Genomic DNA, 27,436 nt, shown 5'->3' on the forward strand with positions numbered 1-27,436 from the left:
TAGTTAAAAAAAATGTTATGTTGTTAGGTCCCATTGGCCTTTTTACATCCCACCCTACTTTAATGACAATTTTTTTTTTTTACCTCAGTTTGATGTTTCAGTCTCATTCACTCACTATATTGCCTTTTTATTTCAGTAATACTTTTTCTTCTTCAGCCCTTTTCTACTAGCTAAATTTATAATTCATGGTTTTCTAGTTTGTTTTTTAACCCGCAAACCTTGCAGAGTTCTATTTGCACGTCGCTGTGCCTACATTTTTTCCGGCAATCGATTCATCACAGGCAGGAATCTGTTTCCAGGCGCTCTCTATAATGCAATACACAGTGGACTACACACACGCACACGCACACACACACGCACACACACGCACACACACACACACACGTGTAAGCAAGCATGATTGTAATCGGTTGAGGCGAAACGATGCGTGTCAGTTGAATTTGCAAACCATCCGGAGAAACACGTCGCCACCAATGTCGACTCGTGCGTCGCCATTGCCGTAATATCGGTGTGACTTCTTCTCTCATTCCCTTATTTTCCTGTCTTTGCTTAGCAATCAGATAAAAGAAAACGTCTTGCTGTATCCGTTTTGCAAACGCTAATAGCCTTACTTGCGCTGCTTTGCTCTGCACGCCAAGGCGAACAGAACAAGCGTGCTTTATTCAGCCTCCTCTTTGTCATGTTAAACCTTTTCCTGAAGTGTCTATTAAAAAGCCGCGGCCTTGCTGTTGCCACTGTGCTAGACTGCACAGGATCTAACCTCTTACATAGTCAAGGGAGAGGTTGCAAAAAAGAGCAATGTTAGCATGTGCGTAGTTGAGATATAGGGAGTGTGTAAAGCAGTCTTTCTCAGCCAGGCATATCTCCTAATCACTATTCAGACGTTTCAATCTGCCAAGGCCCTAATGAAAATATGATGAGGCGGATCTCTGGCCCTCGGGGATGAATGGAGGGCTGGGAGGGGAGAGATGGAATGAGGGATGGCTGCAGAGGGAGGACGAAGGGAGAGAAAATACACTCTGTCCTTGTTTCTGGGCCCCGGCGGGGATACATAGTTCTTGGAGCCTTCTATTTAGATGTTGCTACTGCCGCCGCCGCCGGAGTATGTGTCTTTCTTCTCTTTCTTTCTCTTCATCTCTGCCACCCTCATTTGCCTTCTGTGTTTGCAGGCGTGTGTGTAACCAGGATAAATGTGTTTACTTTTTTTTTGTTTATAGCCTCTCTCTCTCATTTGAGAACTCCCACAGGCTGCCTCTTGCCTTCCAAGAAAGATGTAACTTCTTATTAATCATTCTAATGCTGCCTGTGCTCTAATTGTGATTTTGGGCGGGGAATCCTGTGGCTATGTACTTCTTCCTATTTAGTGGCGCATCAATTTGAAGTATCTTAAAACAACAACACTGTCAACCCATCCTTAATGTTTTTCTTAGACGGCGATGATGACCCAGCGGGGCTGTCCTGGGTGCCCTCCTCGCCTTCCAGCAAAGATGTGGCGTCGCCTTCGCAGATGCCCGATGGCTGTTGCGACCTCGGCATGGCCACCGGTGGCGAGGAGGAAGGAGGTGCGGGTCTACCATACCCGTGTCAGTTTTGCGACAAGTCCTTCAGGTACAAATTTGCCACATTGGACTCCCCACTGACACTTTCACAGTCATTTCAGATGTCTTTGAAACGATGCAGTGCTGGACATAAATCCAAAAGAAGGCCTTTAACACGATGATTATTATCCTGTTTTACAGTCAATAATTTAGAAAGGTTTATCACAGTAGTTCATTTAGATATGTGAAAGACACACTGTATATACATAACTATTCATGCAGAAAGGGAGAAATTGTATGTTTTTTTATAATATGATTAAAACCCTTACTTCTCAAGAAATCAAACTTTGACAAACAACACAATTAAAAAATAATTTTACTTCTTCTTCACTTATTTATCCTATTTTTAATGCATCTATATATTAGAATCCCATTCTATAATTGTATTAGATCAACTGTATTATGATTTATTAACCTACTACATTTCAGTTCAATTTGAGTAATAAATACAATTCTGTATTTATCAACCAGTGCTTTACATTGCCTGCTTTTTCTCATCTTCAGCCGGCTAAGCTACCTGAAGCGCCACGAGCAGATTCACAGTGACAAGCTGCCTTTCAAGTGCACCTTTTGCAGCCGTCTCTTTAAACACAAGCGGAGCAGAGACCGCCATGTCAAACTTCACACAGGTAAACACAGGAATCTCATTATGAGATTATTAAGAAACAAAGTATGATTTTTGTAAGTAATCATTGACGTTACAAGCAGATTGGGGGGGGGGGGGGGGGGAACATGATTAAATTAGTAACGTGACAGACAAGTGGTTGCAATCTCTGTGGAATTTTCCAAAAAGCAGAATGAGCACTTCAAACGCCAATAAAGTCCTCCATAAGAAATTCCTTTAGGAAAAAATAATTATGAGCAAAGTAAATGACCTGCTCTACTCTTTTCTCATCAAGAATGTTCCATCTGCGCCACTCTAGTTGACTTTTTAGGGCAAGTGATGTTTGAAACGTCACAGTGATTTTGACTTGTGTCAAGTCAAGTTTATTTGTATAGCCCTAAATCACAAGCAGTCTCAAAGGGCTTCACAGAGAAAAAAGTTGACAATTATTATCAAAGCATCCCCTGATCTTAAGCTCCCACTTGTGCACTTAGATAACCCCTCAGAATTTTAGCTTGTACAAGAGTTGATGTTTTACCCAATATTTTTTTATTTTTTTATTTACTATGGCATGTGCTAATTGTCCCCTCTCAATCTGTCAACTGACGCAGGAGATAAAAAGTATAGTTGCCAAGAGTGCGAAGCCGCTTTTTCCCGTTCTGACCATTTAAAGATTCATCTCAAAACACACAGGTAAAAAAAAGTGTCTCCTATCTTACGTATTTTAGATATTTGCTGTTTATTAAATTTATAATTGATCACAAGTTTGGCAGATGTGACCTGAGTGTAATTTGTGAATCCGCACATTTAGCTCCAGCAAACCATTTAAGTGCAGTGTGTGCAAACGAGGCTTCTCCTCCACTTCATCATTGCAGAGCCACATGCAGGTATACGATATAATACAGTCATCCAAAACACAATTTGCTAAGATCATCTTTTGAAGACTTTTGTCTGCCTTCTTCCACTCGCAGGCACACCGCAAGAACAGAGAGCACCTTGCGCTGAGGAGTGAGAAGGACGGAGGCAAAAAGGGAGCTGGAGGAGAGGTCGACCTGGAGCAGGACCTGTACATGTGCGATTACTGCGAGGAGACGTTCAGCCAAACGGATGAGCTCGAGAAACACGTCCTGACCAGGCACCCCCAGCTGTCCGACCGAGCTGACTTGCAGTGCATCCACTGCCCGGAGATCTTCCTCGACGAGGCTTCACTCCTCACTCATATTGACGCGCAGCATGCAAACCGCAAACACAAGTACACGAGAACATTCCTTTTCACTTTCTACAAGCAATCGAAATAATCTTAATGTGAATTTGTTTTCTTTTTTTTATCTGCAGATGTCCTGTTTGTTTGGAACAATTCCCCTCAGTTGAAGATGTCTACTGCCACCTAGACAGCCACCGCCAGCCCGACTCTTCCAATCACAGTGCTGCCAGTCCCGACCCCGCATTGGGGAGCGTTGCTTCAATGAGTTCCGCTACTCCAGATTCCAGTGCCAGCCTGGAGAGAGGATCCACCCCTGACTCCACCCTGAAGCCCAGCCAGGGCAGTGAACGAGGCCGCAGAAGAGGCAACGACAGTGGGGAAGAGATGGGGATAAGCTTAGTTCATCCAGGTGGAGGTACGTCTTGAGCTGCTCGTACTGCTTTGATATGCTAATTGAATTGTATTTTTGTAACTGTTCAAGGTGGAGGAGGAAACTGGGCTAAAGTGACCTACTCTTGCCCTTACTGCTCAAAGAGAGACTTCAATAGCCTGGCAGTGTTGGAGATCCATTTAAAAACCATCCACGCCGACAAACCACAGCAGACACATACGTGTCAGCTTTGCCTGGATACGCTGCCGACGCTGTACAACCTCAACGAGCATGTGCGCAAAGCCCACCGTTCCAGCGGAGGAACCGCCAGCCCGGCGGCAGCGGCTTTTCCCATTCTGCAGTTTACCAATGTGACAGCGTTTCATTGTAACTACTGCCCTGACATGTTTGGTGACATTAACTCGTTGCAAGAACACATTCGAGTGTCGCACTGTCTGCCTGGCGGGATTATGGCGGGGTCCACCACATTAGGTAAGAGAGCCATTCTATATTACTTTTTTTTTTCAAGGAAATGTTTACTTAATTATGTATACACCAAATAATACACTCCCTACTTATATTTAAGTAACAATATCATTTTGTGACTTCACCACAGAGGGGAACCATGCCTTCTTTTGCAACCAGTGCTCCATGGGATTCCTGACGGAGTCTTCGCTGACTGAACACATTCAGCAGACTCACTGCACCTCGGCGGTGGCGGGCGGAACAGCCTCTGCTGGAGCGGTGGCCAAATTGGAGTCGCCTGTGCTACAGTCCGCGTCCCAATCATTCATGGAGGTAAATAAGTGGGGGATAAAGTCAAAATTGTGCACAGTATTTTTTTAATGAACAATTACTTCAAGTATGTTGCGATAAAATGCTTTCATGAGGCCACCGAATGCACTCTAACTGTTGATTTATCATCTTAAGCTCCCTTTTGAGGATACTAAAATATTTCAACCTGAATAATATATGTGAGCTGGCAATTTTGGCTGCATTTACTCTCCGAGGACATTAAAAGCTTATTTTCCATGCACAGGTTTACTCTTGCCCGTATTGCACCAATTCTCCAATCTTCGGTTCTCTCCTCAAGCTCACCAAGCACATAAAGGAGAACCACAAGAACATTCCATTAGCTAACAACAAGAGACAGGCAAAAGTGGCTGACCTAAGCCCCTCCTCCTCTGATGTGGAGATCTCCTCCCCGAAGCGCCACAGAGTGGGAGGGGACTCCACGCCTTCCATCGGGAGCAACGGGGACTACCCATGCAACCAGTGTGATATGCGATTTGCCAGCTTTGAAGGCTTCCAGGCACACCTGAAGTCCCATTTGGAGATGCTACTGCGGCGCCAGTCGTGCCCACAGTGTAACAAAGAGGACTTTGAATCCCAGGAGGCCTTGCTGCAACACCTGACTGTGCACTACATGACCACGTCGACTCAGTACATGTGCGAGAGCTGTGACAAGCAGTTCTCCTCGGTAGATGATCTGCAGAAGCACCTGCTGGACATGCACACCTTTGTGCTGTACCATTGTACACTCTGCCAGGAGGTCTTTGATTCCAAGGTTTCGATACAGGTGAGTAAGCAACATTATTTTATTTTTTTTGCCTGAATAAGTAGCGGTGTCACATACTGGCTTTCTATTTGTTGCTCAGGTTCATTTAGCAGTGAAGCACAGCAATGAAAAGAAGCTTTTTCGCTGCACAGCCTGCGCTTGGGACTTCAGGAAGGAGACAGAACTTCAGATTCATGTTAAGCATAACCACGTGGGCCAGAGGCCGGGCCTCCCCGGAGGGCTCGGAGCAGGTACACCTGCCAGTGTACATACTATACTACAGCTGTAGTGCTTACTGATCTGAATTGTTGCATGTTTAATTAAAAGAAAAAAAAATCAACACCTCAACATGGAGATTATCCAAGATTTAATGAACAGTAATATCAAGTTTGATGAATTAATGAGAAGATGAAAACCACAGGACACCCCAAAACAGACACACTGTAATCCGGTTTGTGTCTCAAAGGTCTCAAGCCCAGGAAGTGCATCTTCTGTGGAGAGACGTTTGGAACGGAGGTGGAGCTCCAGTGTCACATCACCACTCACAGCAAGAAGTTCACCTGTCGTTTCTGCGGCAAATCCTTCCACGCCATCGCACTGTTGGAACGACACCTCAGGGAGAAGCACTGCATGTTCGACGGGGGCAGCATCACCGGCAACGGTGGTGGCACGGGGAGCAGCAGTAGCCAGAACGGCACGCCGAACGGACTGACTCAGTCGGTCAAGAGAGGAGGAGCAAGCGCCGGCGGTGGAGGCACAGGCGCTGTGGAGAGAACGACAGTGGCGGCTGCGGAGCAAGCCGACCTCCAGAACATGTTGAAGAACAGCGTTGCCGGGGTGGGAGGAGACACGGCCAATAATCATGAAGCCAGCGGGGGTGAGGAGGAGCTGGACAATTCTGAGCCCATGTACGCCTGCGACATTTGCGGAGCAGCCTACACCATGGAGTCGCTTCTTCAGAACCATCGGCTGCGTGATCATAACATCCGACCGGGAGAGGATGATGCCGGTAACTGCTTATTTTTGTTTTTTCCAACTTGAATCATATGCGGGATTGACGAACACTCTCAGTACAATGTCAATTGTGAATGTTTACCAAATGACCAGGTTCTCGAAAAAAGAAGGCCGACTTCATCAAGGGGAACCACAAGTGCAACATCTGTTCCAGAACGTTCTTCTCTGAGACCGGGCTGCGAGAGCATGCGCAGACGCACCGCGGCCCCGCCAAACACTACATGTGTCCAATATGTGGTGAACGATTCCCCTCTCTGTTAACCCTAACAGAACACAAGGTATGATTACGCAATCAGAACCTCTTACTGTATGCACTGGCAATATTTTTCTCCCTTGGGTCAGGGCTAGGATACTTCAGTGGGGCCCAAAACAATTGTTTTGTTGTTATTGTTTTTAGAAACCCAAAGAATTCTTCAAAAAATACTGTTAAAAATGTATTATTATTATTTTATTATTATTATTATTATTATTATTATTATTATTATTAGAGAGGACAGATGGAAATACAATAATACATTCTCACCAAAAAATCAGAAAATACCCAAACGTCAATTATCAGAGTCGGGTTATATTTTTAGGGGGGCGAGGGGCCCCCTCTCTTGTTCCGCCAGTGACTGTATGCATATGCAATGATTGAGTGGAAAATTTACACCTTAGGCACGCTCAAATTTTTAGCTCCCTGTCAAAATCTACCATTTCATTCTAACATCTGTCTGTTATAAAAAAATTTAAAACAAAGTCTTCCCGTCTAACGCTATTTCCTTGAGCATCATTATTATGACCTTGTGCTTCATTAAAATGACAACTTTCCCATGTCTAACACATTTCCCTTCACAGGTGACTCACAGTAAAAGCCTGGACACGGGGACCTGTCGAATCTGTAAGATGCCCCTGCACAGTGAGGAGGAGTTTATAGAGCACTGCCAGATGCACCCTGACCTCCGAAACTCCCTGACGGGTTTCCGCTGCGTCGTCTGCATGCAGACCGTCACCTCCACCCTGGAGCTAAAGATCCACGGCACTTTCCACATGCAGAAACTCTCCACTGGTTCTAGTCTGGGAGGAACCGGAGGGGGCTCTGGGAACGGAGCAGGGAACGGTTCGGCCTCTTCCTCCCCCAACGGGCAGTTTCAGCATCACAAGCTGTATAAGTGCGCCTTCTGCCTAAAGGAGTTTAAGAACAAAGGAGAGCTGGTGAAGTTGGATGTCAACGGCCTGCCTTATGGACTTTGTGCCAGCTGCATGAGCAGGTAACGCCCGTGCGGTATTATGTCATAGTTAGCATCGCATCTATTGTTTTGCTCATTGATATTCCTCTAGCAAGAGATTGCAATAAATTGCATTTTTATACTAGGTTGGAATTTTTCCAGATTCACATTCTCATCCATTATTTTGCTGTAGACTGAAAACAGATCAAAATTGCATTAAGCCCTTTAATGCATTTCTGGTTTAAAAATGACTTAAGAAAATGCCATCTTCAATTCCATCAGGGGCACTAATGGCCAGAGCCCCAACCAAGGAGGGGCTCTCACCCCCGGGGACACGCAGGGAGAGAAACCCGTGTCTGGGCTCAGGTGTCCCGAGTGCGGGGTGAAGTTCGAAAGCCTGGAGGATTTAGAAAGTCATGTCCAGACCGATCACCCCGAGGTCAGCCCCGAAACGAGTTCAGCGGGGAAGAAGGCGGAAGCTTCGCCTGCACCTAAGGTGAGCTGTCATCACTAACACCTATCATTTTGGGAAGATACGTTACGATTCATGCGACAAACAAATGGACAATTAAAAAAAGGTTCAGGGGACTTCTTCCAAAACTGAAGTGTTGCTGTTGTTGCACTGTTGCTGTTTTCTGCAGTTTGCTTTCGTTAGTGAGGGTGGGGGTGAGGTGTTGGGGGGGGCTGCCCACTGGGTCCTGCGGCTGGGGTGTGCTGTGGCATGATGGGAGCTGCGTGCTCTACTTGATATTGACAGTCAGGCTCCTTGGGACCTGCCGCATGTCTGTGTTTGAGTGTTGTTGTTTTTTTGACTGTGTGTGTGTGTGTGTGTGTGTGTGTGTGTGTGGGAGGCAGTTTTCAGGGACCCTCTAGCTTTCCTCCACCTTTGTTTCAGCATAGCTTGACAGCACAGAGAGGGCCAAATGGGCTGTGGGTGTGTTTGTGTGTGTGTACGTGCACATGCATGTCTATCAAGGTGCAAACGGCAAAGACACGGTGGTATTGGGGCCTCGGTGTATTTATGTTTGTGCATGAGTGATTGCTGTGTGCCGTGAATGAGTAAACAGGCCCTCTGCTTCTTTCTCGCTTTGTTTGTACAATTTTGTATCATTTTTATTTCTCTCCTGTACACACTTGGTTCCTTTCTTCCATTTGTGTTAGGGATTCTGGCATGTAGCCTTAGCATCTTTCCAAATCAATGACAATTTGTTCAAATGAGAAACACATTCAGCATTCTCTAATATATCACGGCCACCTCGGCTTAAGACTAATATCGATTTCTGTGTTGACTATTTAACAGAGAATTCCTTTGTGTGTTCTTCGCAGAAAAAGACCTACCAATGTATTAAGTGCCAAATGACATTTGAGACGGAGCGAGAGATCCAGATTCATGTTGCGAATCACATGATCGGTGAGTGAGGCACATCTCCCCTTTCGTCTTATTTCTATTGTGTGTGTCTGTGTGTGTGTGTGTGTGTTATGCCAGTCTTAGCTAATGACAATGTAACATGTACCTTCTTGTGTTTGTGTAATATTGCTGCAATGTTTCCACTATATAAAACACTCACGCACAAACGCAAACGCCGATGACAGCATGAATGTTAAACTTGACGCAGCTTCTTGTAGTGTTTGGAATTCCGTGTACGCTATTTTCCAAACCTTTTCTGCGCGAGCCCTACAATTGAAATGTTATTCATATTTGGAGGTTTGTCATAAAATTAACATTGGACAATGATAGAATACATCCATTAACAAATAAAAGCAACATTCCACAGAAATGTTAATGATCAATAAAATTGCATTTTATGCTGACAATCATCTACTCAATCACAAAATGAGTGCACCCCATGCTGGGTTTCAACTTTCAATTTGGGGAGCCCTGCTTTTCTTTTTAAGTGTATTTAAAAGTCGATATGTTGACTCCGACCTTCTGCATTGTTGAATTTTAGCAAGCTATAGCCGCCCGCTGCAGAAAGAGTAACCTAATAATTAATAAACAAATCATCTAAGGACCTTTAGCGTTTAAGCGGAAACATCCTCAGTGGGTAGAAGTCGACTTTTTTGGTTATTATTTTATGAGCTCACCCTTACTTACCAAGACACTTTCTCTCCTCTTGCAACTAAAACTGCTGCCTTAGCATCTGTGTCGTCATGGAGATTAACGAGGTGGACTCATGAGTGGTTCTCGAGGGGAGGGAAAAATATGTGTGGGATAAGATGTGGGTGTTCGTTCGTAGTATGCTGACATCGCCCAGTAATGTCTGGAGACATGACGTGAAGCGTAGACCCTGTGCTACACCCATTGACACATTTTGGTAATACATCACAACAACGTGATTCCCGTCTACTTGTGTGTAATACGCAATGTTCCTCTTCTTTGGTTATTTTAACCTTCAGCACATCCATTTCTCTCTCCTTTATCTTCTTGGAATTTTTCTCCTTCTTCCTATTTGATCAATCCGCACGTGGTTTTAGGTTAATTAACATGTTAATTGTGTGACGCAGAGTAATTATGAAATTGAGGCAGATTATTCTGGGAAGCTTCTACTTGGTGACAGGAAAGCGGAACCTCAAGATCAAGTGGTGTTGGCAGTATTTACCTTTTTTTTTTTTTTGTTCTTTGGCTGCTCACTGGCGACCTTACTTTCTACAAAAAGCCAAATTTGTAACTCATACTCGTGCTTATCACAACTCTGACTGACTGCGGGGAGAAGATCAAGGCAAATAATGTGAGTGTCACACGGCTCAATGGGAAATACATGATGCCCCCCGCGGCCCTGTTAATTACGCTGTCAGATAAAGAGGACGAGAGACAACGTTTGGCCCGATAGAGGAAGTGGAGGTCCAGCGTGTCTTGTCAAGAAGAAGCCCTCGCGGCACTAGTTTGAGTTGGACGGCAGCTTTTTACGGCTCAAGGCAGCACTTTGTAAAAAGGTTTTCTTCACCTCTAGTTTGAGATGCACTTGACAATTAACTACAGGCAATTGAGAGGAACTCATTTTTTCTTGAGTGTTTTTTTTTCATGGCCCTTTACTGCTTCTGAAGAAGCTGTTAGTTGTCACTTTAAAATACAGTTACCCTGATTAAGTGTTTGTATGTTCTTTTATGGTGACCACGTGCAAGTCAGTAAATAATGAGTGATTAGAATTAGTCGTAAGCTTTTGGTAGTTATTTTCAAATATTTCTCAATGCCATTTTTAATATATTTAGTAGGATTTAGCCACTGTTGCTTTAGCTTGCCCGTTGTAGTTTATCATCATTGCTTTCTTTAGTTGTTTGTAATCGGGACTAAAAAAAGAGTAATTGTCGCTTTGTGCCATTCAGCTGCAGATTAATGATTTTTCTTTTTTTTTTTTTTATGTTGGGTTTTGTGCTCCACTGAAAGTTTCAACTGTCTGCCTTTTCACACACACCGCACACTTACACACAGGCGCCCGAGTCCTTGCCTGCACGCTAATGTCCCACTAATCACCTCACCCTGAATTCCGCAGCATGAGGCTCGACCTCTCCTACATGTGTTAGACACTCTTAATATTTGCACCAGCTCTCTCAATACACATGCTTAACACGAAACCGTGTCTGGTCCAAACACGCACACAGCGACCACATACTGGGCTGGATGTTAGCCCTCCACTTCTGCTGCCTCTAATCAGTGCAAGTCACCAATTAGCATACTAATTGTGCTTTTTTTTGATAAGGCTTTCTCTTCAGACTAAAACCTTTTACTGTCAGCTCATTTTCAACCTTAGTCATTTTCTGAAGTTTGCGAGACCCCCTTCAAATATACTCTATCAAACGCTTCCCTTCCGTCCCCAGACGCTCACTCAAAACATTTAACGGTACGTATTACTAACAGTGCCCGTTCTCTCCTCCACTCTCCCCAACCCCACCTGCCATCGGGATGGCCCGTAGAAGAGCCCGCCTGTCGGCAAGGTTTGTCCCCTTTCTGTCTCACACTCTGAGCAAGGCAGCTAGCATTCCGCTGCCTCACTTGCCCATCAGCATCTCATTGACAGTTTATGATTTGCATCACACTGCATGATCAAGCAGTAATACTATATAGAATGTGTAATTTTAAAACATCAACACATGGGAGGAGGAGGTGGGGGGGGTTTATTGTACAGGGCACATTTTGGCACGGTTAATCCTCTCTCCACGTCCACTCTCCCAATCCCAGTTGCATGCTTCATTGTCCCTCCCACTCCATACACACACCCTCACAGACACACACAAATGTATTTGGTTGTCCACTCACCTGGATCTAAGAGTTTCCCAGTGGGGAGCGCCCGCTAATGATGTGTCCTCAGGATGAGCTTTACTTCCCTATTTTCATTTGCGTATTCCATTAATGTTCTTACATTACCCAATCACATTCTACTGATGACTTCTTAATCACCCGTAACTCGAGGGTGCATCCTTCCAGCGTGCTTTCATATTTAACGTGTGCTGTTGACTTCACTCAGTCCATTTATGAGACCCTATGCGGGAAGCAAGCCCTTAAATAAACCCAGCAGGATCGTTTCTATATGCGGTCGCCGGTTCAGAATCATAAACTTGAAGTCAACATGTAGTCAGCCGCTCCATTAGCTTGCGGTGAAAGCGTTGGAGCGTCTCGCTGGTGTCTTTGTGCTTCGCGACCTTACACTTGAATACACTCGACGATATATATTTGTATACGTGTGGCAATAAGCGAGGTCTGGCCTAGTTACTCTGTGTCACCCAAGACTTAATGAGGCGCGTAAGAAGCTTTTCGAGTGAAAGGGGGTGAATAATGCGGCACACGGTTTATTCATGTGTGTGTGTGTATGTGTGTTTTTATGCTACCAGCCAGAGACATTGGTGTTTTCTTCTGCCCTGGTGCACCTGAACTAATAAGCCTTAGACTAATCTGCCCCCTTTTTTTTCTTTCCCCTCTCGGTGTGTGACTTCACTAATGCTCTGTACTTAAGAAAACACTTAGGCTCACCAGTCTTACATGAAATTGATATCACAACAAGCATAGGGAGATTTGCCAACGTTCCTCAACAGCAAGTATCAAAGCTAACTAAAGTCTTAAATAAACTGGGGGAGAAGAAAAGGTACTTAAGGAACATGGCTAATCCCATCATAGGCGCAAGCGTCCAGTCTGAGAGACTTTGAAACGCCACAGGAAATGTCTTGTCTCTGTGGATGTGTTTAAATGAGTTGTTGTTTCTTAAATGATGGAAGCATTAAAAGCATTTTACACACTGACCCCCAGTTGCCCTCGCTGCGGCAGGCAATTAATTGAGAGGTTTAGCATGTAACATGAAAGCCGCCAGCGTTCCTGCTAAAGTCGCACACAATGTCTTATGTGTGATGTCAGCGGGTCTCGAGAGACTTCAACTCGGAACATCTAACAAAAAAAATAAAAAAAAAATTCTCCCCAAGGTTTTTTTTTTTTTTTACAGGCGGGCAGCATGCTGGGTTAGTGGTCTGCTTGTTTTTTTTTTTCTACCTTCCTCCCACATTTCCAAATCAATATCATGATTCTGAATCTTTGACATGATTGTTAATCATTTCAAATAACAAGCTTATAAAATCGTAACATTTAGGTCCTGCTCAGGGATGTTGACGTCGGTCGGTCTTGTGATGGTATGAACGTAGGAGCAGATGACAGCCCACCCTCCCCCTCTGTCATGTCTTTCATCCATCCCTCCATCTATCTATCCATCTAGCATCCTTCTCTACATCCCTTCCTCCCTTCTTCCCCCGCCACCTGGAGCCAGCGAGCCATGACACCAGAGGGAGAGAGGGAGTGATGATGAAGGGACAAGGGACTGGGAAGGGAGGATCACAGAGGGCTGGATGAAAGATGGGGAGGATGAAAGTTGAAATAGGACTGATTGTAAATTAAATAAGATCTGAGATTTTGCTGTGATAGAATTAGCCATCTTGATGATATATTCATTGTTAGGTGCGTTAAAATTCACTCTTGTCTTTCAATTGTTTGAACACGAGAGACAGTCACCAATCCAATGACCCGCATGCACTTCCTCTGTAGTGTCATTGTATCTACTCTGGTAGAGAATAGATTTCAACCACAAATTAACACCTATGCAGCATTATTACTTCCTCCATGTGTGTGATTTGTGTTGCGTCTTGAAGACCGGGAGCATGCAGCCCCCCCGGAGAGCTCATTTTGTCGTCTTCTCGCTTGATTTACTTCTTACTTCTGCTGTTTATTGCCAGTCATTACAAGCTGTTTGGAAACCTAATAGGACACGCTGACAAATAGACAGCAGAGACATGAACCAGAGATAGTCATGTATGTGTTCCTGGGAGGATATTTGCACAAGCAGCACCCTTTTTACTTAACTTTAATGTTCAAAGAATGATTGATATCTTTTCTTGCACTTTGTGCATGTACTGTGTGTTTCCAGAGTGTACTGAAGGCCGACTACGTATACTTAGCCTATAGCTTACCCTACCTGCATTCCCCCTTTGTATTCTCGCGCTTAACTCAAGCCATCCAGGTGTGGCAGCGCCAGCTGGCAAACATTTACACACAAACACGTTTGCGTGCAAAACACGCTGTCGAGCTTCTCCTTTGCAAGGCTCTTTGCCTTTACGCGCTTCATAAACAGAGGCCAAGCAACAATTAACTCGCTGCTTAATTTGCTAACTATTTTTGATTCATTTTGTGCCGTGACAGGCGCATCTGTCACAGCTGGTGGGGAGTCAGTGTGTGTTGGTGTGTGTGCACGTTCGTGCACACGTTCGTGTGTCAGGGTATTATTTAAAATTTAAATACGGTGTGATTAAAGACTAGACGTAGTCAAAACAGAATTTTATATGTTTGTAACAAAATGAGGCAGTGTCACCAAAAAGGACATTTTTAAATGCATTTATTTGTTTTTAGGTCATTTTCTTGACCCACTAATGCGACTGTTTAGCGAGCAGTCTCGGGAGTACCCTTGATTTCGCTCCAGCTCTCTCACAACCTTACTGACAAGTATAGTATATGGATGGACATCTTCCACTATTTTCCAAACTTTAGGAAACCCATTAGATTTATTTTGCTTTATTTATTTACAAAATAAATCATGCCACACAACCAAACAACCAAACTGAATACTGAAGATCATTGCAGTCTACTCACAAATTGACTTGCCCTGTTTAATTAAACACATGATGTTCTGCCTACCGTATTTTTCGGTCGCTCCGGAATATAGGTCGCATTAGATAAATTCACATATAAGTCGCTCCTCAGTTAAAGTCGCCCCCCCCAAACTATGAAAAAAAAACGCGACTTATAGTCCGAAGAATACGGTATATATCTCAACAAAAATACATTCCTTATTCATAAATAATATTTAATATTTTTTTCCCCTGATGATCTGTCTTGGCACACGTGGTTGACACATTGGCTGGGAATCACTGCTTTATTCTATACACGTTATATGCTAGTTGTCATGGTGTGTTTTGGTATTTTGATTGTTGCTGTTACCTTTGGAACTACTTTGTACGTGGTGGGGTGAAGGCTTTGCGTGGCCAATGTTAAGTATTTTGTAAATATTCTCTATTTGTGCCTTCATCTACTTGCCCCAGTCCGTTTTGTGTCATCCTGCTGCTATCTAACAAATAAACCAAAGCAAACTGTGTCAAGTACCATCTCACGTCCTTGTGCGAGTAACAAGAAATAAACCGAGCGTAATAAAGGGAAGCAGCTTTATGAACGTTAAGCTGAATGAGGAACCCGGACGAGGGACAGGATGGATTGCGCGGTGGCGGGAGGGGAGTGATTTGTGGCAGGTTTTGGCTGGCACTCAGTACTCTTGCTGAGCAGCTGGACTTCATTAATGGCCGGTGTTAATTACAGGACTTGAGTACATGTAACACACACACACACACGCATGCCTATAAGTACAGACACACAACTACAGACTGGGATTCAGGGTCACCTTGCTAGCTAGCCTTGGTTGAACCAGCAGAGTGATGGCTGGATGGTGCCAAGCATTAATGGTGTTTTGACCATTTATATTGAACATCTGGCCTGATGTCACATTTTAAAGTGCGCTCGGTAATTAGATGTACCGCGCTCGCGTCATGTTTTTCCATTGGCTGGTGGTTATTTCACACGCGATCAAATAATATTTGACAAATATCAATTAATTAATAGTTAAGTGAGCTATCATGAGCAAAGATTAATAGCGCGAAAATGTACTCAAGGCAAGCTTTAGAGGATGCTGCAGATCCCATAAAGAGAGATGGAAGAAAATAGCAGCAGCAGCACAGTAGGAGATGGAATGCAAAGCCATGCTGGGAATGGTTGAAGGGGGTCGTCTTTGACTCTTAATTACACAGCACAGCCGAGGCAATTGCAGGATGGAGATGGAGGAAAAGAAAAATAACTGTACATTGATGCTCTTATCTGCTGTCTCTAAGCAGATGTCGACCAGGCTGTTCTCTTTATTGCTGTTCAGGCCTTGTGTGACATATACACACCGCGCGCACACATCATCCGGGATAAATCAATGTGTTCTGGTTTCAGTAATTTCCCATGGTGCTTTGCTCTGGGCCCCCTCGGGTGAGTGAGGTGACAAAGCCAACCGGAGGAGACAATCTCTTACTTTCTGCTCTGATGTTCTAAGCTGTTGTTTGAATTTTGATTTCCTCTCCTCATTGGGTTTGCTCTGCGCGGTCGCTTTCATTAACGGGCTTCCTCTTAACACGACCGGGGTGTCATCGTCTTACGACGGAGGTTTGTCCCTTCAGAGGTAACGTAACCCAATTTGTATGTAAAGCTAATGCAGCAGTGAAATCATAATTACGTTAAATATTTGCAGTTTTAGCATGCCACTTGATGTGTATTATTAGGCCGATGCACAAACTGCTTAATTACATCCAAAGTACATTCAACTAGTTGTCTGACCAAATGTCGGACATCCCGTCAGTCAAATTTATTCACCGGACAATCGGAACTTAAAGATACCTCACACTATTTCACATCACACAACTGCAGGGTTGCTTCAACGTTATAAACAATAACATTGCTTTTGTCTGCCATGACTTAAGATAATGGAGGTTTAAAGAGGAGTAGTACAACTCCTGATTGATTCATTGCTGTGTTAAAGTCTGGTCCTGAGATTTCCAGTCTCCTTCGCCAGCAACCAATTTCCAATCCCTTCTCATTCTTGCACTTCCTGGATGAGAGCTTCTCATTTGCGACCGATCCAGCCTGCTAATAGTGGATGGCAAGCAACAAAAGTATCCGTGCCAAATAAACACACACACTCGCCATAGTGTGTACAAACACGGACATCTATCTGGAAATACACACGCTGCGACGCTCACTTATGCAGTGCTGCAACCGTTCCCGGCTAGACAGACACACGTACGAACACACGTCGGTGCGTTGAAACGTGACATGTGTGCACACGTATTGGCGTAGCACTCTGTAGCTCCCCGCCGCATCGCCCCCGGTGCTGTGCTCCCTCTCTGCGCCGCGCCGCGCCGTACCTCCACCTCCTCCTCGTCCTCCTTCCTCGCCCTCCTCCGCTGTCTCCCAGTACATCTGGCACGCTCAGCTGCCGAGGAGCGCCATAATTATCCCGCCGGAGACGCACGCTCGCGAAGAGCGTACACACATATTGTGACGAAAGCTCACGCGCACTTGTCTTGGGCGATCCGCGCTGCTCCCTGCTGCTCTTCGTCACTACCGGGGCTTCATTAGAGTGCGTGCGAGTGTGTGTTGATGCATGGTGCTTTTGGAGACCATCCAGATGTTTTTCGTTATAGTTGAGGAGTTGGATGTGTCCTAGATGCAACTGCCCGAATTCTGCTGCACTTGCTGCTCTTATGTCTTGTCTTGATCATGTCGGCGTCAATGTTAGGGTCGGACATTTCGCTCCCACAGGCAATTAACCAGCAATTGACTTCATGTTTCCACCCTGGTTGCCCTCTTCTCATACACGCGACAGCACAGCAAATTATTATTACTCTTTAAGCTCCCTGCGCCAGTATGTAAATGTGCAGATTGAAATATAGTGAGTGGAATTTAATGAGGGTTTATTGATTGATTCATTGATAGATTTTACTTTGACATTTATTTTAATTTGACATTTATTTTTGATCGCGTAATTGCTAAGCCTCTACTACCGGCCAGCCAAAATGTTGGAGGCCAGTGCCAGGGTGCCTTTAATAACACCTAGTCTTGCACTTTGCCTTCATTGTGTGATTAGTTTCAGACATTTGTGTGGGTTTGAGTGTCAGGCTCCTGTGCGACCTGCTGCGGTGGCTCACTACAATCTTGTGTGTATGACTTCCATGGCCATTATCTGCCAGGCTTACCGCAGTGCCAAAAGAGACTATGCTTTGTGAAAGGTGTTTGGAGACACCACCCACACTTTTTAAAAATACATAGCCATGCTTTTAGCACCGCGGGTAACTAAAAAGCACCGGTCATATGAATGTCTGCTACTCAAAGTCTCTTAAGACTTAAAACAATAGAAGTAACTTTTTAGAATCATTTCATTGTTGCATTTGACAATCGTACTGTAATTGCTCCCCCAGTGATTTATAGTCAATGACAGTATAAATGTAGCTTTGAAGTCAAATCAATTTGCAGTTTGACACCAACCACTTTTATGTCAGACCCATATTACATTATCGTTTTGGTTGTTCTTGAGTCTCATTTAACTTATTAGCATATAGAGAAGGGAAGCTGGGTTGAAAAACGTGTACTATGAACTGAGTTTGTAGAATATTAAACACTGAAATAATGAGGATAAGAAACTAGCCTTATTACAATTTAAAAACTTTTACTGTGGTCGTTCGATAGACTTAAATTAGAAATCTCTTGGAAAATCAAATCTTGAACTATTGTTGATGTCTCTTTTATACACACAAAGCATTCATCGGCATCAAAGTGTGCTAATGTGCTAATTTGTCTATCCATCAGTGTATTACTAAAAAGGACGCACGGGCTCTGATTTCTCGACTAAATTTTGGACAAATGGCTTATCGGATCAATAGCTTCCCACCGGCAATATTTGGTATCATTGCATGTCTTCCCCATTAACACTCCAGGCTGCTGTCTCCATGGACCTGAATTATTCATACAGCCAAACCATCACAAATATGTACACCCAAATAAACAGCACACTCACACAAAAATGAAAGTAGAACCCCCCCAATTGTTTTCTCAGGCTCACTTTAATATTGATTTTGCTAGGGGGGAAAAAAATGGCTTAACGCCCAAACAAAACTGTGCTCTGTAAATTCCTCTTCTTACCCACATCATCACCCATTTAGTTTAATAACAGCCATTATTGCCGTTAGCAGGTGAGCAAATAGTTTTTCTATCGCAATAAAAACCGCCTGTAATAAAGGTTTTCTGGTCTTCTGACTGACACTGCAGCTGCTTTTTTACTGATACTAAAAAAAAGCCGCCTCTTGATTTTTAACAGGTGATGAAAAAAAAAATAGGTATAAAGAAGTTGTTGCTACGAAAAGTACATATAGTGTATTGTAAAAGAGTTTATTCTCACCAACTGTTGCTGAGCTACACCTCATGTTGCATCGGATGTCAGTTCAAGCTACACTGCACTATAATTCATCGGTTGTTGCTATGCTGTCCATATTCCAGTAATGCCTGTTTAGTATGTGACACAGTGTTGGGTGTCTTACACTCCAGCTGAATCCAGATGAGCTAGCCATGTGTTGGCTTGAATGTTTGTGTGTGTCAGTGTGTAGGCGGTGGGTGGGTGGGGGCTTGGGGGGCCCCAGTGTGCCCCGAGGCACTTGGTCCTCAGTGTTTGGCTAAGGGGGTGCAGAGCGACCCTCATCCTTGCCCTGATCAATGTGCTGTGTGGGTGTGCGGAGATGTGTGTACTGTATATCTCGTTAGCACGAAGCCGAGGGGAGTCCGGGGAACGACGCTTCGGTCCCAGCACCTGAATCTATCATATACATACATATTAACACAATCACGTACACACAAACACACTCGCTGACCCTGTCTGTCGTCATTTCATTTTGTCTGAATGTTGCTAACGCGTGCACACATCGTACATACAGATTGATTATGTACGGCGTTCTCAGTGCGCTGCAGTAGCGATGAGCTTTAAGTACAGGCTAGGTCATATTGATAACCAAATGCAGATTAGACTTTGCATGTCTCCAATCAAAGAAGATTCGATGCCTATCATGGGGCTGACATTTTTATTTGGCTCTATTTGGTGGGATTACGATGCGATTCGATGTGTTTCCGCTCGTTTGGAGAGCATATATTAAGGGGTTCTTGTTATCATTTTGCATTATAAATGAAGTTATCAGTGCTGTAAATGCGCCATCGTGTCATTTTCTCCACAGCTCTCCAATAAGATGATCTTGATGCATTCACGTTTTTAAAACCGATTTTCTGATTCAAATCATTTTCTACCCCTACATTCAAAATAATGTGTTATGTGGGTGGGTGGGTAAAGTTTCATATCAGTGTTGGTCTTAGTGAAAGCACGTGGTTTGCACATTCACACCTTCTGACAGGCTCCCAGCTGCATGAACTCACCATATGGACCATGCAAAATAAAGGGGAGGGGAAGAATGTGTGTGGGTGTGTTTGCGCATGTGTTTAAAGCAGACATCAATGAAAGGTGCAAGAGTGTGAAAGTGGCTTGTCTCATTACAAAGGACACCCTTAATTACAGCAGAAGTTTGCTTTCAGCGTAAAACAAGGAAAATTACACTCCCGTCACACACACAATTCTGTTTGCTCGCTTAATCCTAGTACTAACACATAATGGGGAAACAGTATATATCTCAAGACACTAATGTACTTTATTTTTATTACTCTCATCACCAACACAGTGGCAACTGTGTCTGATCATAAGTTTAGAACATTTGTTTGCCCCTGTGTGATCATCACTCATCTATTTTTTTTTTCACTTTTCTAGAATATGGTTCCTTGAGCCCTTTTGTTTTTTTCTTGATTTTTCTCCCACTCGCCTCCTTTTTTCCACTGCAGGAAGAACTGGAAATGTAGGGTGGGGGTTTTAGGAGTTGGCAGTCCAAGCATGGAAAGCATGGACTCCTACGGGGACTCACACAGCACACATCACACACACACACACACATTGATGTATACACTCAACGCACACACAAGGCGGTCCCCAAAGCCAGGGCCGAGGGACTGTGCGCAGAGAGCAGCTGTAAGGCCAGTGGACTCTTACTGTACTTCTTTGTTCAGCGCTGTCTCTGCTCTACTGCTCCTCTCATGTTCTTTCATTTTCTTTGTAGCCGACCCGTCTTTCTCTTGTCCACTGCAGACATTTGCCATTTGTACTCTGTTTTGTTTTACTACACTGTATGTTGGGAAAATCAAACATGGCGTGACCCCCGCCCCAATACTGTATTTGTTGAAATGAGACAAGCTTTTAATTATCTTGGGATGGGCAGGGATTGATGAACTGATTCTTAGGAATATCGTCAATCGATTTCCTTGATCTAATCGAGGGTAATCGTGTCTAAGACTGGATGGGCAGGCATGCATCTAATTTTCAGACAGTCATTTGGTACTCAACTAAGCTTCTTTTTGTCTGCTTTTCACACTGTGACTGTGTCTTTGCTTGTGTTATGCTTCCACTATAACACACGTCCGCCATGCACGTTTATTTGTGTTGCGTCTTAGTCTTCTATGCCAGTTTGTGAAGTAAAGGGATGAAAGGAAGGATCTTTGGTCACCACAGTGATCAGGCTAATTACAGCGGCTTAAGTGCTTCGCCCGTGGTTATTGCACACTGTCACAATACTCCGCTGAGCACTTGAGCTGGTGTGTGTTCATTTTTAAAGACCATGAAAGCTGGCTTTTAAACCTGGTGCTACTTCAATGTGATGCACGTGCACATTTGTAAAGAATTTGATTACTAGATATACTCTCAATCATATTGTTTAAACTGGGATTAGATTTTTTTTTTTTTTTTTTTTTGCTCCCTGCTTTTATTATCAAACATCTAGTCATGTTGGGTCCAAGTTCCCATTATTTACATTCTTCCTTTTTTTTGTTGGCTATCACTCCACCCCTTATTTATTGAACAAGCCTATATTGACTTCTTTGCTTCTTACCACTGCTACTTAACTCTAATTTTTCTGTAGCATTTGCGTTTCAAACTTTTTTTTACCAACAGAGAATGACTTAGTCCTCACCCAATCAGTCTATTTTATTTTTAAGATAAGAAGTATCCCACAATGTAAAAACAATAGTCCCAGTGCATGGTTAGAGACACTCAAAATATAAATGACATTAAACCAAAACATTTGCTGTTGTAAATCAGATTTGCTGCAAATATACATATGTCGAGGCTCGAAATAACGTTTTGTAATCAAATCATCCCTGTGCATGGTTTAAAACAAACCTAAACTAAATGAGCATTTAAAAAGCCAAACAATAGGCCAGTGTGGCATGTGAAGGCTCAGCCCACTTCTGACTGCCAATAAACCCGGCCCATCAGCCTGCACATAGTGTACACTATGCATGCAGCCGTTTATACTTTAAGCGTATACTCCTTAGCGAGTCGCTAAATTAATTACTCTGGGATGAGTGTGTGTGTACGTGTGCAATGAAGGTTTTGTGTTGCATGGTGCTTGTGAAGCCCTAATGGGGTATACCGTGTGTGTTTATGTGCTCCCAGGCCGCTGTTTACCGCTTAGCGAGCTGGAACTAATTTACTAATTGAGTTTTGTGATGGAAGGCAAAGACGGGGAAAAGTGAAATGGAATATAAAGACTTTGAGCCGTCGCAAACTCGATGCACTGGGAAAAGAAAGAAGGGGGAAAAAAGATGGCGAGGAGTATGTGCACGGGGAAAAGTGGCATGGTACGACTTGGCATCCTCTCAATGTCTATGACGAGAAATCTGTTGTGTTGCTGACAGGGACTTGTCAAGCCCGCTGCCACATTATAAAGAAGGCTGTCAAATCGGTGAATTCATACCAGCAGCAGGACTTGACACGATTGACATTTGAAAGTATGATTGGGAATTTGTGTTTATGTTGTGAGATTTGAATCCATATCTTCGTGTGATTCATTTGTGTTGTAATTGTAAATAAATGATTCCGACTCAGCCACTACTTACAATTAGGTTGAAACTAAGGCAGGAAGATAAATATTAAGAGGAGGCTGCACCGAAGACAACGGGGAGACTCTGGGAGTGAGTCAGAGGAGGTGAGCGAGGGGCGGGTCTGTTGAGCGAGGTGATGGGGGAGACTCTTGGCTGCAGTTGTAAGGCGAGCCGTGTCAGTACCAGCTGCTTCTCTTTTCATATTTCCCAGCATCCCCGAGGAGCACTGACCCAGTGATGTCTCCAAAGTTCACGCTTAATATTGCAAGGCCGAGAGGCACTTTGGGTTTTGACCCAATCCTTTGCGTTTTTCCAAACTATTTTAGGCCAGGATAAAAGCATGATAAAAGTTGTCTTACTGTGGCATCGTTCGGATTTATGGTAAGAGGTTGCGAGTTCGATTCCGGCTCCAGCCATCTTCTGTGGAGTTCGCATGTTCTTCCCATGCTCGTGTGGGTTTTCTTTGAGTGGTTTAATTTCTTCCCGCACTTTAGACATATATGGTTGGTTAATGTGTGCTTTGCGATTGGCTGGCGACCAGTTGAGGGTGTTCCCCGCCCCCTGCAATCAGCTGGAATAGGCGTCGTTAGAATGAAGCAGTTTGGATAATGGATGTATGAATTTTTAATATTTTGTATATAAGTGTATTTAGGGTTCATCCTCATTATTTCCCAAATATTTTGAGTTCCATTTTTTCTCCCAATGCCTTTATATGAATGGTATGCAGATTTTGAGTGTTCCTGGTCCCTATCCCCACAAAGAGTGGGGGTTCCACTCTTTCTTCTCCACCACGTTACACCTGATTTCCATGCACAATCTGTTGGAGGTCTTGATCACAGTGTTAGTATATCATGTGCCGCACCAATACTAACACTGATCTATAATCTAATAGTTTGACAGACTGTGAGCCCTGCAAAAGACATTAAAAAAAAAGTCATGCCTGGGTGAGAATGGTCAACTTTTTTTAATAAGTCACATTGATTATCATAACATTTCCTGTTTCATTTCTCTCTTGATCTTTATGCCTTCATCCCCGTGTAGCTCACCATAGCCGCCTCCGCAGCACCACTGCCCCCACCCTCTCTCAGCGGTCTTCCTGTTCTGCTCGTCTCTCCTCCCTCCATCTCTCCGTCCCACCCAGGGAGAGCAAATCCCTCTTTTCCTAGGTAGGAGTGCAGGGAGGAGTGGTCTGGCTTAGATCTCAGCCCCCCCGCATCATCCCTTCATCAAACCCCCTCCTGCCACCACCACCCCCGTCCGTCTTCTCTGTATGCTCATGTTAAATTACATTTTTTTCATGTCTCTCTCTTTCCCTCCCTCGTTCTTCCCCCTCGGCTTTTCCATTACCATTACATTTGAATTCTCGCATCTAGCAAGTCGCTACACTTGTATAGTGGATTGGGATCCAACTGGTACAAAAACAATTCATCATTTTACAAAGTTCATCTCATTTTGTTTAGCGCAGGCAACATGAAGTGTTTGTGTCTTGTCGGACACAAGCTTTTCGTTACGCACAATAACAATACCTCCTACTCTATTCCTCTCATAATTATTAGGTTGAATTGTGAAATCTGGGAACATAATGGCTTGATGGAATGACACTAGATGTCAATTGCGTGATCATTTTCCTCCTAAAAACAGCCAACGCACACGTTGTAGACCTTGTTTTTGTCTCTTTTTCATTCCCCCACCTTCCTGTATCATGTCCACCTTGGATCCCTCTGTAGTTTGTTCCTCCAGTTTTGTAAATGAGCACAACTATGCTTGTCTCGACCCCCACCTCGTCGCTCGTTTTAGTTTGCCATTTGCAGCCCCAGTGCCATACCTGCTCTGCCCACATCCTTCCAACTTTGCACTTTTTTGTTTTTACGGAGCAAGCAGGGGCTTGGTCCAGTCATTAGGATCCATTTTCCTCTGTTCTTCTGTGTGTCCTTTACATACTTTTTTTGCTGCTGTCCCGTGTCCCCGCGGCCCCGTTACAGGCCTCTGTTAACGGGATGGCGCTTACTGGATAACTGGCTTGTTTGAGAGAAAGGCTGCTCAAATGAAAGGGAGTGAGGAAAAGGGGAGACACGGGTGATAGAGAAATCAGGATGGAAAGTGTGCACTGGGAGTTCTCAGGGAGTGGCGGTGCACACTGTGTCCTCACACAATTAGATGTTTGATTCTGGCGTCCAGCTTGTGCAGAAAACTGGATATGTGAACTGCAGCAGTGTATGTCCAGGAATGAAGAATAAAGTGACCATCATTTGTAGGGTGAAAATATTCTGCGTATGAGGATAAAAAGGAATTATTTATTGTACTTTATAAAAATGTTGCATTGTATTTAAACAGAATGTAAAGTGCTGGACAGTTGTGTGTCATGATTTAATATCAGAATATATGTGTTGTGTATGCTGCGCAATATACCAAAAGAATATCGATATTGCAACATCAGGCCGTGCATATGTCCAAGACACGCATTAAGTTTCTTAGATAATTGTATACATTTATCTGAATTTGACCAGTCAGGCGCAATCTTAAATATGGCAATCAGTGGTTGAACATTATCAAGTGTCATTACAATTCTTTAGCTAAGAATACATTGAAATTATTTTGCTGCATGAAAGAAAATATTCGATGATATCAGATGAAACTTTTTTCGAAATAATATCAATAGATAGCATGTTCTGAAAAGCTGAAGACACATAGTGACAAATGGAGTATTAAGATGTCAACAGCAGTCTTTACTCAGACTTTATCACATTAAGTCATCATTTGGCCCTTTGTATTTCCTTTCCTTCGATATATATATACAATGATGACTGCATCGGATTCATTTTGGCCTGCCTCTTGTTCCGTCTGCCACTGATCACAGACTAATCACTTATCATTTTGACAGTGTGATTGTTGCATGTCTGGAAACAGCTGATGTTTCCCGGGGTGATTAAACAATGTTCTCTCAACCCTTCATCATCTTTGGACCACCCATTCATCTCTCTCGCTCTCTTTTTGCCTCTGCCCTTTTTTTCTCCCCCACTCTCTCCCCTCTTCTTCCACTTGCTCCTTGAGTACCATCGCTAATCATCATTCCATGGCTTCCTCCCCAGCTGCACAACATTAGGAGATGAATGCATTAATAAAGCCCACACACACGCCGACGTTAGCACACGGCAGTGCTGACAGATTGGCCTCGTCGTTTGCTGTCATTAAGTGAGGATCACGGGCTCTCCATCATTAACCGTGTGAGTTATGGAAAGCTCTCATACAGGAGCTGGGCCTGTTTGTTTTATGGAGATGGACGTGTCACCCGTGTGTATTGAATCGTGGTTATCAATACTTTTTTCTCATTGTACAAATGAAATTGAACTTGATGATGTTACAAAATCAATTCTGATTAGTACTGGATTTGGCAAATACGTATTAACCAGCAAAATCCACCGATGTTTATCCATCTCTTGGGGCGACCATTTTGCCTTGCAGTGACACACGCTGGCAACAAAAATTACATCACAGCGCTTAGGAGCATAGCTTGAGAATGTCCCATGACCAAATCGAGAAAACAGGTGAACTTACCTGTCCCCGCCCACGATGATGTCATTTTCAAGGGCCAAAATGGCCACCCCTGAAATGGATACAAACGGGTAGATTTTGCTGCATGATTCATGTTAAAATAAAACACTAAAAGACAAAAACCAAACAGTCTTTTTTTAATAGCCTTCAAATCTAAATTTGTGGGAAATACCATTCAACGGCATTCGTCTTTTTTCTACTGGACAATCTGGACGCACAGATGCTCACCAACTATTAAGAACCAGAGTCAGTCAGACCTTTAGGAAGCCACATCCACTCAACCGTGTGTGTCTTTGTGCGTATGGTGTTTTGTGTAGGGGGGGATGAAGGCCCGCACGGGGAAATAGCGAGGGTAAGAGGAGCTCAATGAGAGTTTGATATTTGACAGCTGATTAAGGAGAGACGGGGCGCTCTGACAGGATGCCTCAATGGGACATGGGAGGTGAGACCAGGAGAGCTGGGTGGGGGATGGTGGGAAGAAGACAAGTTGTTGCTGAGAAGAAGGGAGAAGATATGGAATATTAATCAAAAAGAGAAGCATGTCCCCCGATTGTGTACTTTAGAAAAATAGCCAAAGGGAGGAATTGGGAGAGTAATGGCAAGGAAGTTAATACTGAAAGGGAAGGTGGAGATGGAAAACAGGGTGGGAGATGAGATAGAAAGGTGGCTTGCATCCTGCTGCTTATCCTTGAACACTCTTAGGAGGTCTCTCCTTCCATCCCCCTCGTCTGTCTCTTCATCAAACACTCACATACACACACTCTGTGCCCGGCTGGCACACGAGGGTGCTGTTGCAATTAAACCAGCGCAGCATGGAGCCCAGATTGAGGGGGGGTCGGGAGGAGAGGGAGAGAGAGAGAAATCCACGCTGCATGAACACCATCCTTGGAAGACAGAAGAGAACGAGAGAGAGTTACAAAAGGTGATGATGATGATGTGGGGTTGAGAACCAGTTGTAGCTTTTAGAAATATGTAGTGGTTGTGGCGTACCATAGCCTATAAAAGACACTTACAGTGTCCACATACTGTCTAGGTATGAAACAATTAACAAGAAAACACACTCACCTAGTTAGTTTTAATATGTTTTTTTTTGAAAGCTTGATGAAATTCTGTTGAATGTTTCATTTTGCTTGCAGTTACTGTGCATCCTCCCTGCCCGCTGTGATTGGTTCTTTAATTAGCGCCTAACAAGAGCCTTTCAGGAAGGCGGAGTACTGATTGGATGTCTTATCACAGTTAATGAGCTCTATTA

At 43.8% G+C, this 27,436-nt stretch overlaps 1 protein-coding gene across 1 annotated transcript in view; it reads left to right on the forward strand.

The window, feature by feature from the left end:
* znf423 (zinc finger protein 423) overlaps window positions 1–27,436 on the forward strand; it is an 87,299-nt gene that overhangs the window by 39,508 nt on the left and 20,355 nt on the right. The window contains exons 4-18 of the mRNA XM_061283330.1: window positions 1,431–1,608; window positions 2,103–2,227; window positions 2,814–2,895; window positions 3,014–3,089; window positions 3,174–3,454; window positions 3,538–3,821; window positions 3,888–4,268; window positions 4,393–4,574; window positions 4,816–5,355; window positions 5,435–5,585; window positions 5,801–6,343; window positions 6,442–6,626; window positions 7,186–7,598; window positions 7,839–8,052; window positions 8,883–8,967. Coding sequence (XP_061139314.1) covers window positions 1,431–1,608; window positions 2,103–2,227; window positions 2,814–2,895; window positions 3,014–3,089; window positions 3,174–3,454; window positions 3,538–3,821; window positions 3,888–4,268; window positions 4,393–4,574; window positions 4,816–5,355; window positions 5,435–5,585; window positions 5,801–6,343; window positions 6,442–6,626; window positions 7,186–7,598; window positions 7,839–8,052; window positions 8,883–8,967 — 3,720 coding nt within the window. The remainder of the gene's footprint in view (window positions 1–1,430; window positions 1,609–2,102; window positions 2,228–2,813; window positions 2,896–3,013; window positions 3,090–3,173; window positions 3,455–3,537; window positions 3,822–3,887; window positions 4,269–4,392; window positions 4,575–4,815; window positions 5,356–5,434; window positions 5,586–5,800; window positions 6,344–6,441; window positions 6,627–7,185; window positions 7,599–7,838; window positions 8,053–8,882; window positions 8,968–27,436) is intronic.

Source organism: Syngnathus typhle, linkage group LG7, assembly GCF_033458585.1.
Source record: "Syngnathus typhle isolate RoL2023-S1 ecotype Sweden linkage group LG7, RoL_Styp_1.0, whole genome shotgun sequence".
NCBI classification, from domain to species: Eukaryota; Metazoa; Chordata; class Actinopteri; order Syngnathiformes; family Syngnathidae; genus Syngnathus; species Syngnathus typhle.